The 18438-nt window shown below is 43.0% G+C and overlaps 1 protein-coding gene across 1 annotated transcript in view; it reads right to left on the bottom strand.

Moving 5' to 3' along the window:
• LOC140209066 (myelin and lymphocyte protein-like) overlaps positions 1 to 13851 on the bottom strand; it is a 33656-nt gene extending 19805 nt beyond the window's left edge. The window contains exon 1 of the mRNA XM_072277620.1: positions 13762 to 13851. Within this exon, the coding sequence (XP_072133721.1) occupies positions 13762 to 13851 (90 nt within the window). The remainder of the gene's footprint in view (positions 1 to 13761) is intronic.
• Positions 13852 to 18438: the final 4587 nt, after the last annotated feature.

The following is an 18438-nucleotide window of genomic DNA, read 5'->3' on the forward strand; positions in this document are numbered from 1 at the left end:
TCTAACTTCCATTAATGCCCCTCCTCCCCTTTTTACCCCATCCCTTATTTATTTATTTATTTATTTATTTATTCCCTCTTCCTCCTCCCCCCCCCACTTTTTTCCTCTCTCTTTTCTCTCTCTCTGTCCCTCTCACAATCACTCCTTGCCTGCTCTCCATCTTCCTCTGGGCTCCCCTCCCCCTTTCTTTCTCCCTAGGCTTCCCATCCCATGATTAGATTAGATTAGATTAGATTAGATTATGAGGACGCACAGTCCTCTTTTATTGTCATTTAGTAATGCATGCATTAAGAAATGATACAACATTTCCTCCGGTGTGATATCACAAAACACAGGACAGACCAAGACTGAAAAAACTGACAAAACCACATAATTATAACATATAGTTGCAATGGTGCAACAATACCATAACTTGATGAAGAACAGGTCATGGCACAGTAAAAAAGTTCAATGTCTCTTGAAAGTCCCACATCTCACGCAGACGGGAGAAGGAAGAAAACTCTCCCTGCCATGCCTGACCACAGTCCGACTCTGAGTCGTCCGAAAACTTCGAGCTCTGATCAGCCCTCCGACACCGAGTACCGAGCACCTCTCCCTTCTCCAGTTCTGTATCCCTTTTGCCAATCAACTTCCCAGCTCTTAGCTTCATCCCTCCCCCTCCTGTCTTCTTCTATCATTTCGGATCTCCCTCTCCCACTTTCAAATCTCTTACTATCTCTTCTTTCAGTTAATCCTGACGAAGGGTCTTGGCCCAAAACGTCGACTGTACTTCTTCCTATTGATGCCGCCTGGCCTGCTGCATTCCACCAGCATTTTGTGTGTGTTGCAGACTTAAAAAGGTTTTTATTTTAATCTACTTTCCACCATAACAAGTAGTGTGTCACCAGGATCTGTGCAGGAGCTTCAACAGTTGGCTAAGTAGTATGGGTGAAGGGGTGAAGGTATAGTTGCTAACTTGGTTGATAACACAGAGAGAGGGAATAAAGTAAGCTGTGAAGAAGAGGTAATGAGAATGAAAAGGATATACAGGTGATGCCTGGGTCATGGCTTTTTGGGTAACAGAACTTCATGCTTACATACTTTAAAAATCACTACCAGAAAGAAATCTGAGGGTCAAAATAAAAATTCACTTTTACAAAATTAATGTGAAAAAAAAATAAATAAATAAACATTTTTTTCCAACTCATTTATCTTGACGCATTCACAAATGACAGTTTCTAATCCCATGAAATCACACTGAAAACAAACTCTTTCGTCTGTGGATAGGTTAGATGAGAGGGCAAACATCCGGGACTTTTTTCACAAGAAAATGACAAAAGAAGTGCATTGTCTAAATGACTGGAGATTTCAGAACACTGCACAGGGAAGAAGATGCTCCGGACTATTGTTTGAAGAAGTCTAAAATCCAGGAAGAGCGAGCAATTAAGAAAATCAGTAGAATTTTACAGTGTATTACTTGGGAATTGAGTAAAAAATGAGGAAGGTCATTCTTCCATTTTGCAGGGCACAGAAGAGTCAACATCTGAGCCACTATGTAAAGTGATTGAGGAAGGATGTTATGCAGCAGAAGCTGTTCAGGGAAGCCTCACAAGATTAATATCTGGAATGTGTGAGATCTCCTATGATAGATGTTGCATAGAATCAGATAACTGAGAGGGGACTTGATTGCAACATAAGATCCAATAACAATAGAGATGATGTATATAGGGAAGATGGCTCCTTGTAGCGGAATCTAAAATTAGGAGACACTTTTTAAAAATAAGGGGTCACCTATTCGAGACAGAGATGAGGTGAAACATTTTCCCCAGATGTCACAGTGGAACCCAAGTGCAGAGGAAAGTCAGGCTCTGATGTAGAGACAGTGACGAGAGTTTATTCATAATAATTCGAAAAGAACATCGGTGGCTCAGCCAAGCATCATCGGAAGAAGGAACCATAAGGCCACAAGACCATAAGACACAGGAGCAGAATTGGGTCATTTGGCCCATCGAGTCTGCTCCACCATTTCATCATGGTTGATCCAAATTTCCTCTCAGCCCCAATCTTCTGCCTTCTCCCATATCTCTTCATGCACTGACCAATCGAGAATCTATCAACCTCTGCCTTAAATATACATAAAGACTGGCCTCCACAGCCGCCTGTCATAAAGAATTCCACAGATTCGCCACTCATTGGGTAAAGATGTTCCTCCTCATCTCTGTTCTAAAAGGATGCCACTCTAATCTGAGGCTGTGTCCATTCGTCTTAGACTTTCCCACCAGAAGAAGCATTCTCGCCATACCCACTCTCTCAAGTCCTTTCATCATTCAATAGCTTTCAATAAGGTCTTCTGAATTCTAGTGAAGACAGGCCCAGAGCCATCAAACGCTCTTCATATTCAATTGTGGAATCTCCTTTGAACCCTCTTCAGCTTCAACACATCACTTCTAAAATAAGGGGCCCAAACCTGCTCACAATACTCCAGGTGAGGCCTCACCAGTGCTTTATAAAGTTTTAACATCACATCCTTGCTTTTATATTCTACTCCTCTTGAAATTAATACTAACATTGCATTTGCCTTCCTCACCATAGACTCAACGTGCAAATTATCCTATAGGGAATCCAGCACAAGGACTCCCAAATCCATTTGCACCTCTTTTTTTTGTATTTTCTCTCCATTTAGAAAATAGTTAACCCTTTCATTTCTTCTACCAAAGTGCATGACCATACACTTTGTGACACTGAATTCCATCAGCCATATCTATGCCCATTTTCCTAATCTCTCTGTCCTTCCGTAGCCTCTCTACTTCCTCAAAACTACCTGCTCTTCCACCTATCTTCATATTGTCTGCAATCTTTTCAACAAAGTCATCAATTCTATCATCTGACACATTGACATATAACATAAATAGAATCAGTCCCAACACAGACTCCTGTGGAACACCATTAGTCACCAGCAGGTAACTGGAGAAAAGGATCCCTTTATTCCCACTCTTTGCCTCCTGCCAATCAGCCACTGCTTTATCCATGCTAGGATCTTTCCTGTAACACCGTGGGCTCATAGCTTGTAAAGCAGCCTCATGCATCTCATGCTTAATAATTGACTCCAACATCTTCCCACCCACTGAGGTCAGACTAACTGGCCTATAGTTTCCTTTTTTCTGCCTCGCTCCCTTCTCGGAGAGCGGAGTGACATCTGCAATTTTCCAGTCTTCCAGAACCATTCCAGAATCCAGTAATTCTTGAAAGATCAATAGCAATGCCTCCGTAATCCCTTCAGCTAGCTCTTTCAGAGTGTACATCGTCTGGTCGAAGTGACTTATCTACCTTCAGACCTTTCAGCATCCCAAGAATCTTCTCCTAGCATGGTAACTTCCTGGCCAGCTACTCTGATCAACTCACTGATGCAGTAGACCTGCTGATCCCCAAGTTCTTGTAGTCCAGCATAGTCTTGCAGGCAGTTGTTATTCATTTGGAGTTCCTTGTGTTTTCCTAGAGCAACTTGCTCTTTGTAATGCTGACTCCTGGTACCTTCTGTTTAAGCTTGTTAAGTTTATGTTGATAGGCACAGAGATTCCGTGCTTTTGTATTATTCAAGTGGATGCTTGATTAGTGCTAATCGCAGGGCCTTAGTTCACCATGCACACCGTAAGCACAATCAAACCTGAGATTCATCTCCTTGTGGGCATACTCAAATGAGTAGCTGAAGTTGAGAATGAGTGGGAAGTTAATAATGGAAGTTCAGTAAATAACAGACTTTGACCATATACTTTGTACCTGTTTTGTATTTTGTATTGTAGATATGTTCAAGGGGAACATGAGGGGAAACTTCTTCACTCAGAGGGTGAACGAGCTGCCAGTGCAGGAGGTGCATGCAAGCTCAATTAAACATTTAAGAGAAGGTTGGATAAGTACATGGATGGAATGGGTATGCAGGGCTATGGTCCCGGTGCATGTCAATGGGACTAGGCTGTTTAAATGGTTCAGCACACACTGGATGGGCCGAAGGGCCTGTTTTGGTGCTGTACTTTTCTATGATTCCATGACGCTATCCCTTCATAGTGGAGGTCACCAAAAGCATTCAATTATAGTGGAAAATCTGAGGATAAAAAGCAGGAGGAACTTAAATCAATAATTATCAGTATAAAAACAAGATGAGGCAAATTAATGCGATTCAAATCTCAGGTTGGAGAGGAGTCTCTGTGGACACAGTGAATTAACTGGATATCATCTTCTAAAATTCCCTAGAGCCTGGAAGTCCCAGTGGGTTGGAACATTAGAAATGTAATTCCTCTATTCAAGAAAGGAAACAAAAAATAAAAAGTTCAAACTTCATTTTAAATTTCAAAATCAAGTTTAGTTGTTATTCAACCATATACATGCATACAGCTACAGCATTCTTCTGGGGCCAAGATGTAAAACACAGTACATACAGTCAGGCACAGCACATAGTTATGATAGCACATACAGTCACAAAAAGTAATATTAGCACAAGACCCTGAGTGGCATGGCCCGGAGATTGATGGTGCATGGGAAGCCATGTTTTTGCAAGAACAAGTAGGCTGCATTTCATCATCTCACATTGCGTCAGCCACAGACAAAGGCAAATCAGCTTGTCGCGTGCTTTGTCAGCCACAGGGGAAGGCAATCAAGTTTGTCTTCCAGGGAGCCAACAATGGAAGCAATACTGACTGGAGGGGGCCAGGCCCCAACCCTGCATGGATTCCAGCAAGCCCATCATGCCTCTGTACTTTCCCACACTGCCTCCTGTCCTGGGTGGCTGTAACAGGTGACGCCGCGGCTTGAGGGCCTGGTCCGTGTAGCAACCAAGGCCATGCAGCTTCCCCACTGTAGGGCTCACAATTTATTATCAAAGTATGTTTATGTCATCATATACTACCCTGAGATTTATTTTCTTGCAGGCTATCAAACAAGAAAATGAAATACAATAGAATTGATGAAGAACGACACACAAGAACTGACAACCATTGTGCGAAAGAAGACGATCTGTGCAAATACAGAAAATAAGCAAACAAACAAATTAAGTATCTAAGTAAATAAATTTATTGAAAGTGAGCCCATAGGTTATGGAACCAGTTCAGTGTTGAGGTGTGTGAAGCTGTCCACACTGGTTCAAGTGCCTGATGGTGGAAGGTCAAAGTAGGAATCCACAGAGACAAAAAAAAAAGACATGTAGTCATGCAGAATGAGCAGAGCTTAATGAAAGAGAAATGCTTGACAAATTTGTTAGCTTGTTGAGAATGTAGCCAGCGGGGAAGATAAAGAGGAACCAATAGATATAGTGTAGTTGGATTTCTAGAAGTCTAGAACAGGAACAGGCGCTGCAGCCTACAATGTCTGTGCCAGATTAAATTAAATCTATTCTGCCAGCACTTTATCTACTTCCATCCATATCCTATATACTCATGGGCCTGAAAACAATCTCCGGAACTGCAATATCGTTTTCACTTCCACCACTTCCCCTCCCCACCAGCAGCCCATTCCAGGCACCTATCACTCATCGTGTAAAAACCTTGCTCTTATGCACCTTCTTTAAACTTGTCCCCTCTCATCTTAAATACATGTCCTCCAGTATCTGGTATTTCTACCTTGGGAAAAAGATTCTGACTGCCTTCAACATCTAAGCCTCTTACAATCTTATAAACTTCTATGTCAGGGGTTTGCAGCCTTTTTTATGCCATGGACCAATGCCATTAAGCAAGTGGTCCATGGACCCCGGGTTGGAAACCCCTGTTCTCCTGTCAGCCTCAAGAGAAAACAGCTCAAGTTTGTCTAACCTTTCCTTATAGTTCACACTCTCTAATCCAAGCTGTATCCTGGTAAGCTTCTTCTGACCTCTTCCAAAGCCTCCACATCCTCCCTGTAATGGAGTGATCAGATTTGCACACAATACAATACAATGCCACATACAAAGTTGGACAGAGGACAGAGGGCTGAATCAGGATGGGTGAGTCCACTTCAGGCTGGCTGGTTTATAGCAGGTCATTACAGAACACGGTGTTCTGACTTCAACTGTTTCATTCACTCACTCTGTGCCATATCCTATGACATGGCCAATCATGTTTTTCCATGACCATAATTATTCTTGTAAACCTTTTGTACAGAAGTGGTTTGCCATTAACTTCTTGTGAGCAGTGTCTTTAAAAGATGGGTGACCCCAGTCATTAACAATACTCTTCAAAGTCCGCCTGGCATCAGTGGTCGCATAACCAGGTGATCTGCACCGGCTGCTCATATGACCATCTACCACCTGCTTCCGTGGCTTCACGTGAATCTGATCGGGGGGGGGGGGGGCAAAGCAGGTGCGACACCTTGTCCAAAGGCGACCTGCAGGCTAGCGGAGGGAAGAGTGTCCTAGGCCTCCTTTAGTAGAGACGGATCTTCACCCCGCCACCATTTCATTGTTTATAACCCATAAGTGATTTTGATGAAGGGGCTGAGTACATTTCCCCCAAACCTGGGAAGATAGAATTGAGAGGAAGTTGTGAGGGAAACGCAAAGGGACTCCAGAAAGTGAGGAACCGAAGAGATTGCAGATGCTGGAATTCTGGAACATTGAACTAACAGCTAATTAGTACTGATGCAGGTCATGACCACTTCCCTCTGAGCCATGCGGGTGCCCAGCCAGCAGACTTAATGCTTTAGGAAAGATTGTTTCTCATTCCACTGAAGCTGCCTGATTTTCTGAGTGCTTCCAGCATTTTCTATTCTTAGTTCCAAATTCCAGCATCTGCAGAATTTTTCTTTTTTGGTTTTCAGTTCCTGTTACAAGTACATATGGCCTTCGTGAGATCACATCTGAGGTAATGCATACTCTCTTGTCTCTTTATTTACTGATGGATATACTTGCTTGGAGGCAGTTCAAAGAGAGCTCATGAGGCTTGAATCCTGGGATCAAATGGTTTCCTTGTGGGGAAAGTCTCAGTGGGTTGGGCCGATGCTGATTGAAAAAGAATGAGAAATGAACTTTGTGAAATATGCAATATTCTATGTAGCCTTGTCCAGGGATAAAATGTCTTTCCTTATGGTGTAACCTTGAACTTAGGACCATAGCTTCAAAATAAGGGGACATACATTTACTTCAGAAGTGGAGTAGAATTTCTTATCGCAGAAGGTTACGAATATTGAAATTCGCTGTGGAACCTCGGTGGAAGTTAAGCCATTGACGTCTGGACTATTGGAGATTCAACATAGAGGCAGAGATGTAACAATCATGTAACAAATGTAACCATCAGATAGGCCTGGATGACCTACGATATTTCGGTCTAACCCTGCCTAACTCTTCATAGGACATGTTGAACAAACTTACCTCCTTCCTTTGCTTCTTTTTTTGACACATTGATGGCTGGATCATTGGCCTTGTTCCGAGTCAAAACTTTGTTCTAACTTTGAACCAATTTCCTTTCCTCCCTTCACATTATCCAACACTGCCCGACTTTCTGCCCTCTGCTCCAGCGTGCATTTGTTCTGTTGAAGATATTGCGGTGCTTCTGATAATCTTTTACCTCACCTGAGAATTAGCCCTCCAGCAAAGACAATATGTCATTGACAGGAACCATTCCATTTTCAGAACCAGTTCCCAGCCTATCCTGTTCCTTTCAGAGTCACCATAGGGTTTTTCTCTTTTGATGGATCATCCCTGGAACCTCCAGCTTGATACCCACTGCCAGACATATCTTCCCTCCCTGCTACTTCTAATGTTCCAACATGAAGGTTCCCTTCCTGACGCCATGCATTCAATCTTCAATCATCAACAGTGCACAGCTTACCTTCCCGTGGCCATAACAGATTCTGTAGATGCTAGGCACCTTAAGCAAAATACACAAAATGCGGGAGGAACTCAACAAGTCTGGCAGCATCTACGGGGAGCAATAAACAGTTGACATTTCAGGCTAAGCCTTTTTCAAGATTTAGGATCCTCTCCATAAACTCTGCCTAACTTGCTGAGTTCTTCCATCCTCCAGCATCTTGTACATATTGCTCACCTTCCTGTGCAACTGCAGAACTCTCAACACCATCCTCAGTTCCCAGTTTCCCAAACTCTTCCCACACAAACTCCATCCTGGGCATTGCCAACTACACCCAGATCCCCCCAAAAAATTTCAAATGCTTGAAATGTAATATATAATATTGGTTATCATAATAACCAGATCAGTTTTAATATCACTGGCATGAAATTTGTTGTTTTGAGGCAGCAGTACCTTACAATACATGATAAAAATGGTAAATTACAATAATAAGAAACATAATGTTATAGGTGAAACCAGCGCATACTTCCCTCCCCTGCACTTTCTGCTTTACACAGGGATTGCTCCCTATGTGACACCCCAGTCCATTCATTTCCACCTCCCCCCACTGTTCTCTCTTCTCACACTTATCCTTGTAAGTGGAACAAGTGCTATAGCTGCCCCTACACCTCCTCTCTACCTACCACTCAGGGCCCCAAACAGTTCTTCCACGTGAGGCGACACTTCACCTGTGAGTCTTCTAGGGTCATATACTGGGTGCAGTGCTCCCGGTGTGGCCTCCTGTATATCAGTCAGACCCGACGTAGTTTGGGAGACTGCTTTGCCGAGCACCTACACTCAGTCTGCCAGAAGAAGCGGGATCTCCCAATGGCCACCCCCTTTAATTCCCATCCTGATATGTTAATCTGTGGGTTCCTCCACTGTTGTGATGAGGCCACACTCAGATTGAAGGAACAACACCTTATATTCCATCTGGGTAGCCTCCAACCTGATGGCATGAACATCAATTTCTCGAACTTCCAGTAATTTACCCTCCCCCCACTCTTCATCATTTCCCATCTCCTTTTCCCTCTCTTACCTTATCTCCTAGCCTGCCCATTTCCTCCCTCTGGTGTTCCTCCCCCCCTTTTCTTTTTTCCATGGCCTTCTGTCCTCTCCTATCAGACACCCCCATCTCCAGCACTGTATCATTCTCACCAATCTACTTCCCAGCTCTTTACTTCACCCATCCCCCTCCCATTTTCGCCTATCACCTCCCCCACCTTGTGTTACTCCCTCCCCTCCCCCATCTTTTAAATCTACTCCTCATCTTTTTTTCTCCAGTCCTGCTGAAGGGACTCGGCCTGAAACGACAACTGTACTCTTTTCCATAGATTATGCCTGGCCTGCTGAGTTCCTCTAGCATTTTGTGTGTTGTGCTTGGATTTCCAGCATCCGCAGATTTTCTCTTGTTTGTGATCAATCAACAGAAGCCTGACACGGGTATTACTATTGTCCAGGTGATCCAAGGCCAGGTGGAGAGCCAGTGAGATTGCAACCGCTGGAGACCAGCTGTGGTGATAGGCAGGTCCAGGTCCTCGCTTAGGCAAGAGTTGATTCTGGCCATGACCAACCTCTCAAGGCACTTCATCACAGTAGATGTGAGTGCCACTACAGATAATCATTGAGGCAGCTCACCCTACTCTCTGATGGTCTTTTGAAGCAGTTGAGAACCTCAGACTGCAGCAGTGTGCGACTGAAGACGTCCTTTAACACTCCCGCCAGTTGGTTGGCACAGGTTTCCGGGGCCCCACCAAGTACACCATCAAAGCCTGATGTCTTGCGAGGGTTCACCCTCCTGAAAGATGTTCTGACATTGGCCTCCAAGACAGAGATCACAGGGTCACCAGATGCTGCAGGGATTTGCACAGGTCTAGCTTTATTCTCCTTCTCAAAGCGAGCATAAAAGGCGTTGAGCTCATCTGAGAGTGAAACATCACAGCCATACATGATGATAGGCTCACTTTGTAGGAAGGAATGGCCTGCAAAACCTGTCAGAGCTGATGCGAATCTCTAACCACAAATGGTATGTTTTTTTGTTCTTAAAACAGCCTTCCATAGGTCATGCCTGGATTTCTTGTATTTAAATGCCACAGATCCAACCCTCAGCAGGCTATGAGTCTCTTGGTTCATCCATGGTTTTCGTTTTGGGTATGTCCAGTATGTTCTTGAAGGCACACGCTCATCGACACAGGTCTTGAAGTTGTCACAGTCTTGGTGACAACTGCTGTGTATTCATTCAGACTTGAAGATAAATCTCTGAATATTGTGTGATCCATTGACTCAAAACTTTTCTGTAAGCAGTGCTCCACTTCCCTTGACCCATATCTTCTGAGTCCTCACCACTGGCACTGAGGTCTTTAGCCTCTGCCTATGCGCTGGGAGTGGAAGTACAGCCAGGAGATCAGCCTTGCCAAAGTGTGGGCGTGGGATGTCATAGTAAACATACTTGATGGTGGCAAAACAGTAGCTCCTTTGTTTCCACAGGTGATGTGTTGGTGGTAGTTGTTCACAGACTTCTTCAAGCTAGCCTGGTTGAAATCTCTCACAGTGACAGGGAAGTTTTGTGCCTGCTGATCGGGTTGCTCAGTTCCTCCAGTGTCTGCCCAACTTTGGCCTGAGGTTCACTGTACACCATTACTAGGATGATGGCAGAAAACCCCCTTAGCAGATAAAGTGGACAACATTTAACCACTAGATGTTCCAGGTCTGGTGAGCAGGACTGAGACAGACCACCATGTCTGTGTACCACGATGAGTTAATCATGAAGCAGACTCCATCTCCTTTGCCTTTAAAAGACTGAGCTGTCCAGTCTCTGTGGAGAATGGTGAAGCCATTGGACTGCAACACTGCATCCGAAATTGAGGGTGTGAGCCATGCTTCTGTAAAGCAGAGTACATAGCAGTCCCCGATATCCTTCTGGTACAGCAATCTTGCTCTGAAGTCTTCAGTTTTATTTTCCAGAGACTGCACTTTTGGCAGCAGGATAGTCAGGAGTGGAAGTCTAAGGCCCCTGCATTTCATTTATACCTGTAGACTACCACAATGTTCCCGCTTCCACTTACTTCAAGGGAAACTGCACTCATGACCCGAGTCTGCCATCCAACATTCATGGATTTTGAATATCGATAGATTTTTTAAACGTCTTAACTTGATGTTGCTTACTCAAAGCTGTGACATAGTAGTCCTAAAAGGGAATATTTGAATATTCCCATCGGAGCTGCCTACAGACAGTTACCATTTAATAGTGCCATCTTACTGAAGTATGATCTAATATAGTCTCTATTTTGGGAAGTCATATAAAATGAGTAATTGCCATGTTGAACACTTATATTCTCTACACAACTGTAAATCTCCCATCACTTTAATTATCCATTTCATACCCAAGCTGCCCTTGTCTTTTGACATTGTACGATATTGACACAACGGCTGCAGGTGCTGGAATCTGGGGCATCAAACAATTGGTTAAAAGATCTCAGTGAGCCAAGCAGAGGAGAGGAATTGTCGAAATTTTCAGAGAAACCCTGCAGCAGCACTGACTCATTTTAACCCCAGTCAGTTTTTTACTCAACTTGAATTCATTTTATCTCTCAGCCTCTTTTCACCTCCAATCTGAGTGCAATTGACCTCTTCATGAAGAGGTGGAGAGCTCTGAGCATTTTAATGTCCTATCCATTGGCTGCTGTCAGGCAAGTGAAATTATAATCTCCATGTAATTCTGACTGATACACAATAGAAAGCTTGTTTTGCTTATAAGTAGTTGTGAGCCTATGAAGTTAATTTCCAACGTCAGTAGTTGAGGCAAAAAAAATCAATAGTTATGAATCACTTGACAGATGATAAAAGAAAAGGGCTAGGAAGGCAAATAGAAAGAGGGCGTAAATGCAATTAGATCCATATACAAAAGTTGAGGTTAAAGACCAGCATGACCTGGCTGGCAAACGTTCTACTCTCTGCTCTAACTTTCATGATGTTTTTTTTAACAGTCCATCCCAGTTAATGATCAGTTTCCAGTTTTACAGACATCCATAATTCAATTTTGTCTGTAGTTGGAAAATACACAAAAAGCATTTGGTGTGGTCACTAAGCTGCTCCACGCTGTTGTAGTGAATGGCAGAAAAATCACATAAGACTGGTCTGGTAGGAAAGAGCAATTACTAAAAGTGTAGAGAGAGTAGGGGGGTGCAGAAAGAGGATTGAGAGGGGAGAGAGGAAACCAGCTTTGCTGGTTCTATAGGTCCGTTGGACTTTTGAATGTAATACAGCAGCAGTTAATTCTTATGTAGGGGTGCCCATAAGTAGAACATTCTTTACCTCAGGGACAGCCTGTAGTAGTAAGCAAGCAAGGCAAATGTAGACCTGAGATGTTGACAATCCCCTTCCCCCACCACAGATGCTATATCACCCACTGAGTTCCTCCAAAAGATTGCTTGCTGCCCCAGTTTCCAATCTCTTGTGCCTTCTGTATTTTTATATAATGCATTTGCTTGTGTAATTATTATTTGTCTTCCTACTGTTTGCCCAATACTAGTTATATTTGCATTGTTATGATGTATCACCAAGTTCTAGTTGACTATACCCATTCTATACCGTTGGCCTAACTTAAGAACAATTACCTGTGCTGAATATCATTTAAATTTCAAAGCCTTAAACCAAGGGCAGCATTATCCATAGAAACAATAAAAGACTGACAATAAGAAAACAATTTCATGCTTAAATATTGGGGATCTCAAGCTTCTAGAGTTTCACATGTTCCTCTTGTATTAATTCCCCATGGTCTACTCCCAGCATCCCGCCAATCCTGTTGAAGTTACCGGAACGTTCTTTCAGCCATTAAGAGTTAAACTACAAATATCTCAGTTTTTCTTCAGTGGGATAATAAAGTTTATAGTTATTGCAACAGTTTGGTGTTTTAGAAATGGCATTAGTAACAACACATTTCGATCTCAAGGCTGAAAATGCACCCGTTCTCAATCTACCTTCTTCATCTCGCTCGCTTCCCCTTATTCTCATTAGAGGTTACTTTGGTAAAGATTGAAAAAACAGCACAAGGCGGGTGTTGTGCTAATACGGGACACACCAGAAGAAGGGTCTCGGCTCAAAATGCCAATTTTTCATTCTCCTCTATAGATGCTGCCTGACCTGCTGAATGCCCCCAGCATCCTGAGTGTGTTACTGTTTTCATGCCTGTGTAAGTCTCATTTTGAAGCATAGTGTTGAGCTGAATGGTTAATTACTATGATCTGAAAGTGATGAAGCAGCCAACTGCAGGCACTGAATAGAAGCAATTTTTCTGCAGTGGTATATGGAGCCTCCATAGTAGATATAGAGAAGGTTAATAAACACAGAGCAGGATGTTTCAGAATGCTAGAGAACTGCAGAGAGTCATCACTGGTTCTTGCATGTGGCAGTCATAAATCTGGTGGAAAAATTCCAGAGCAAGAAGGATTCCTTATCCCAAGGGTAGGAAGATATCCACCTCACTCATCGTCCCTCTGGTCGATCTCTACCATAGAGACAGCTGCTCCCTATCTGTAGTCTTGTCCATTCCCCATTCAAACTGAGGGGATTCCATGCAAAATATTCTTCACCAAACAGGTACAGGAGCACAGACTCATTTTCTTTATGTATCATTAAGAGAATTCCTGACAGCCTCTTTACTGATTTCCAGTGAGCAACTTGTTTCCCTTTATGACCCTTGATGTCTCCTGTTCGCTACTCCTTCATCAAGATACCATCTTGCAAATTTACTATACATATACTCTGTTCTTGTGCCTCTCTGTCTATCTTTTAACTGTTGCTTTTTTCATCTCAAAGCTTCTATTTTGCTCTTTCTCAAACACATTACTGTCTCTTTTTCTCAGCCACCCATAGCTAATACGACACACCTGTATTAGAATCCCACTGTAATTCAAAATATGTACACATAAAAATGCTGTCCTTTAGTGCAATGGAACAAAGTAATATTACTCACAAATTCGCCTAACATCAAGAGTTCTGGAAATGATGTACACACACTCCCTCCAGATGGTATGGGACTGCTTGATCCAGCTGAAGATGACATGGTATTTGCTGCAATGTCAGTAAAGCTGTAAGGAAAGTCACTTGGCTGGTCCAGATGCAGTCACTCACTTGGTGCACTGGAGTTGTGCTAATATGTGGTTCAGCATTATACCAGGGATTAATTGAAGGTGTGTCCTTCAAAATTATTCAGATATTCATAAATCTTTCACTTTTGTCCCAGCATCTAACGTCAATGAAAAGGCAAACTAGGGCTGGGCAAAAGAGTGATTGTGCAAAATATTTTTCAGACAATTGTTTGCTATCATTCTATAGGACAGGCAATTTTGTTGGTACATTACTTCATTGTTAAAGAAAGGCAGGTGAGCAGCAATAAAGATTATCTTTCTGAAACTTGTGGAATACGAGCTTTGTTTCACATGAACAACAGGAATTCTGCAGGTGCTGGACATTCAAGCAACACACATCAAAGTTGCTGGTGAACGCAGCAGGCCAGGCAGCATCTCTAGGAAGAGGTACAGTCGACGTTTCAGGCCGAGACCCTTCGTCAGGACTAACTGAAGGAAGAGTTAGGCATGTTTTGAATTCCACAAGTGTACTGTATAGAGAACTCCATTTTAAAAATGTGGCTCAAAGCTTCACCTTTGCGTTCCGCCACAGCCGGTGGAGACCCTCTGAACAACAACGAGCTGCGTGTCAGCACACTCGTGGAAGAAAATGCATGGGGGCATCAACAGCCTTGACAAGGTGTTGCAAGAACACTAAGGCCAAACCTTCTGCACCTGGTTGAACCAAACAGTCTTGAGACTCAAGTCATGAAGTTATAGAAACATACAGCACACAGCTCGGACATGCTCATCAAGTTGTCTAACTGATCTAATCCCATTTGGCCCATATCCACCTAAACCTTTCCTATTCCTGTAACTTTCCAAATGCCTTTAGTAGTAGTTTACCTGCCTCTACTACTTCCTCTGGCAGCTCGTTGCATAGACTCACCATCTTCCATGTGAAAAAAGTGCCCCTTGTCCCTTTCAAATTTTTCCCCTTTTTCCTTAAGCCTATGCCATCTAATATTGGACTACTCTGTCCTGTGGAAGAGACATTGGCTAGTCACCTTATCTATACCCCTTGTGATTTTGTGAAAATCTATAAGGTCACCCGTCAGCATCCTATGCTCAAGGGAAAAATGTTCCTTTCCCCTGATCAGCCTCACCATCCTTCCAGTCCCAGTAACAAGCTTGTAAATATATATTCCAGTTTAAAGACATCCTCCCTATAGCAGGGTGTCCAGAAATGCCCCAGAAGTGGCCTTACCAACGTCTTGTATAACCGTAACATAATACCCCTATTCAATCTTCTGTCCCATTAAGGCAAACATGCCAGATGTCTTCTCCACTGCCCTGTCTACCTGCACCACCACTATCAAGCGACTGTGTACCTGAACTCCTGGGTCTCCCTGAGGTTATAGAAAGCAATCGGTCTTGATTTTTCAAAATCAGATTAACTGAGGTTGTTCAGATATTACAATTTTTAGATGAGTCATATAGCAGAGAAAAAGATTGCCTTTCAATTTCACCATTTCTCACAGCATGTACGTATGAATAGAAAAAGCAGTTTGCAGCTATGAATCACTTTGATTTAATGAGTGGTACAGTGACACAATTGGTGGGGCTGCTCTCTCACAGTGCCAGAAAGCCCAACTCAATTCTGACCTCTGCTACTGTGTACATGGTCCTTCTGACCACATAGGTTTTAAGTTCAAGGTCCAGCCTTCTGGTTGTCGTCACAGACATACAGGCTATGGAACACAAGTTAGCATAAACTTAAATTACACCTGCACAAAATAAACCACAGATTAAATATAACAAAACTAGTGTAAGATTGAGATAGAGAGTGAAAAAAAATACTTAAGTAGGAGATGGTGTTACGATCATTCAGGTGGGCAATAGGTAAGAAGTTGCTGGCCTATGAGGTGTAATCCTCAGAATCAGAATCATGTTTAATACCACTGTCTTAGATGACATGAAATGGGTTGTTTTGTGGCAGAAGTACAGTGCAAGTTGAGCCTTCAAGGTCTTCAGGGTACTCTAACATTTCCCCCCCAAAAAAAATCCCAAAGCGATGTGAGTTGGTAGGTTAATTGGCTACTGTACATTGCCTTCAGCATGTTGGTGAGCGGTAGAGTCGTGGGGTGGTGTGGAGGTAAATATGATGAGAATATGCTGAGAATGCATGAGAAATGAAATGGGTATAGCTACCAGGCTGGGCACAAATGCCTGTTTCCATGGAAATGTCACACTGACTCTGAAATCTTAAGCAAACAGCATTACGTAAAGATAGGATATCTTATCAGTTGAGAAGTATTAATCGGTAGGTCAAAGTAAGAGTCCCACATGAAACCCATCTCCACCCTTCTACTATAACATTCCTTCAAGGCATTTCATGCATGGGTGGGACAGGGAGAGAACAATTCCCAATCATTCCACTGCAACACCCACAGAATCTATGGAATTTTATCTGGTTCTGTTCTTGCTGTCAGTGGTTTACTTAACAGAGCAGTGGTGAATCAGGCCTTCAGAGGAGATAAACTCCAAAATATGTTGGTGACGAGGTTCAGTCACAAATCCACACTTTCATGGCCATACTTGGGAAGATGTGGATATTCAGGTGACCTCAGAGGTACCAGAATCATGGCCAAATTCAGAAAAGGAAACCACCCAATCTGTGGTCAATAAAGAGAGGTCTTTCTACCTTACTGTTATAAGACTCTTGAATGGACCTCCTGTATGTTTATGTTGGGCAAAGAGTTTGCTGCCAATTCTCGAGTTGGAAAATCTGCGATAAAAAGTGACGCAGCCGACTGTAACATCATAACAGTTACTGTTTGTTGCTTCCCGTTTCACTGTGAAATGAGTGACATCCCTCTGTCCTTTGTTAGTGAGAGAGAGGGAGCCTACGGCACGTCGAACTGTAGGGATAAACAATAGTTTTTGCTGACTGCAGACCATGGGCTCTCTTTGGGTGCTTTGCTGTTGCTGGGTGGGTGGCGGGCACTAACGCATTCTACTGAAGTGAGTGGGGGAGGGGAAAGTTGATGCCCTGTTGCTGCTTGTTCAAGGGAAAGGGGGGCTTTGGGGTTCTAATGTTTTTCTGTTGTTCATTCTTTTGGGATGCTTCTGTTTTTCATGGATGTCTAAGAAGAATAAGAATTTCAGGTTGTATACTGTATACATTCTCTAATAATAAATGGAACCATTTGGACTCTTGACCTCACAATCTACCTAATTATTGACCTTTCACCTATTGTCTACTGATACTGCACTTTCTCTGTAACTGTAACAATATATTCTGCATGCTGTTATTGCTTTTCCCTTGTACTAATGTCCTGAAGTAATTTGTATGGATGCCATGCAAAGGTAATTTGGTATGTTGGTAGATGTTGCTGTAATAAACCACGAACACCAATTTCAAATCCAGCAGCTGTTGCCTGCCAGAGAGAAAGTCATTAATGGCATCCTTCACTACCACCTTGTTCCAATGGCTGAAGAGCGGCTCCCTGAATCACAATGTGGATTCTGCTCATGGTACAGGCAACTCCAAAAGGGCAGCATCAGCAGCTAAACCTGACCTTCTCAGCCTCACCGAAACCCTTAACTTCAGAAGTGTTTCCTCAATGAGGCTGCTCACAAAAGTTCATCTCCATCTTCTATTTGCTTCATAATGGTGTGAAAGACATGATATTAACCAATGAGTCTACATCAAAGCCAACCTTAATGAATGCTCCAAATTAGAAACATTGTAAATAGAAACAGCAGTAGGCCATTCAGCACTTTGGGCCTGTTTATCCATTCATTATGATCATGGCTTATCATCAAAATCAATATCCTGTTGCAGCATTTTCACCAAATCCCTTGACTTTTCCAGATGTAAGAACAATCATCATCATCACCATCGTTATGTACCATAATCATATGATGTGGGCGCTCATGGTCTTTCCATGGCCATGATTGTTCTTGGAAAATTTTTCTGCAGAAGTGGTTTGCCATTGTTTTCTTCTGGGCAGTGTCTTTACAAGATAGATGACCCCAGCCATTATCAATAAACTTCAGAAATTTTCTGCCTGGCATCAATAGTTGCACTCTCCCCCTCTCCCCCCTCCCTCTCTCTCTCTCTCTCTCTCTCTCTCTCTTCCCCCCCCCCCTCGTATGATGGCAGCCATTTGAAAGTTGCAAGTCTCATCAGGAGTGAGTCATTGTTCAAAGTAGCGAGTGAGAATGCGACATCTTGTAGGGCGGGCACTATTTGAAAACTGCAAGTTCCATTGGGAGTGAGTCTTATTTGAGCCAGTAAAAAGAAAGGAGGTGTACCTGGAGCAGCCATTGTTGGAGTGTGGCAGTGTTAGAGAGTTCCAGTTTTGGCTCAAAAGGGTTGAGCAAGCACAAGCAGAGTTTCTAAATAAGTTTCTAGTAAGTTTTTGTGGGTACATAGCTAGTGAACTGAGAATATGTCCAGAGTTAGTGGCTACGTCCTTTGTGTGAGATGTGGGAAATTTGAGAGACCTCCAGCTCCCTGGTAGTTATCTATATCTGCACGAAGTGCACTGAGCTGCAACTCCTTAGAGACCATGTTA

The sequence above is a fragment of the Mobula birostris genome, chromosome 2 (assembly GCF_030028105.1).
Source record: "Mobula birostris isolate sMobBir1 chromosome 2, sMobBir1.hap1, whole genome shotgun sequence".
In the NCBI taxonomy this organism is placed as follows: domain Eukaryota; kingdom Metazoa; phylum Chordata; class Chondrichthyes; order Myliobatiformes; family Myliobatidae; genus Mobula; species Mobula birostris.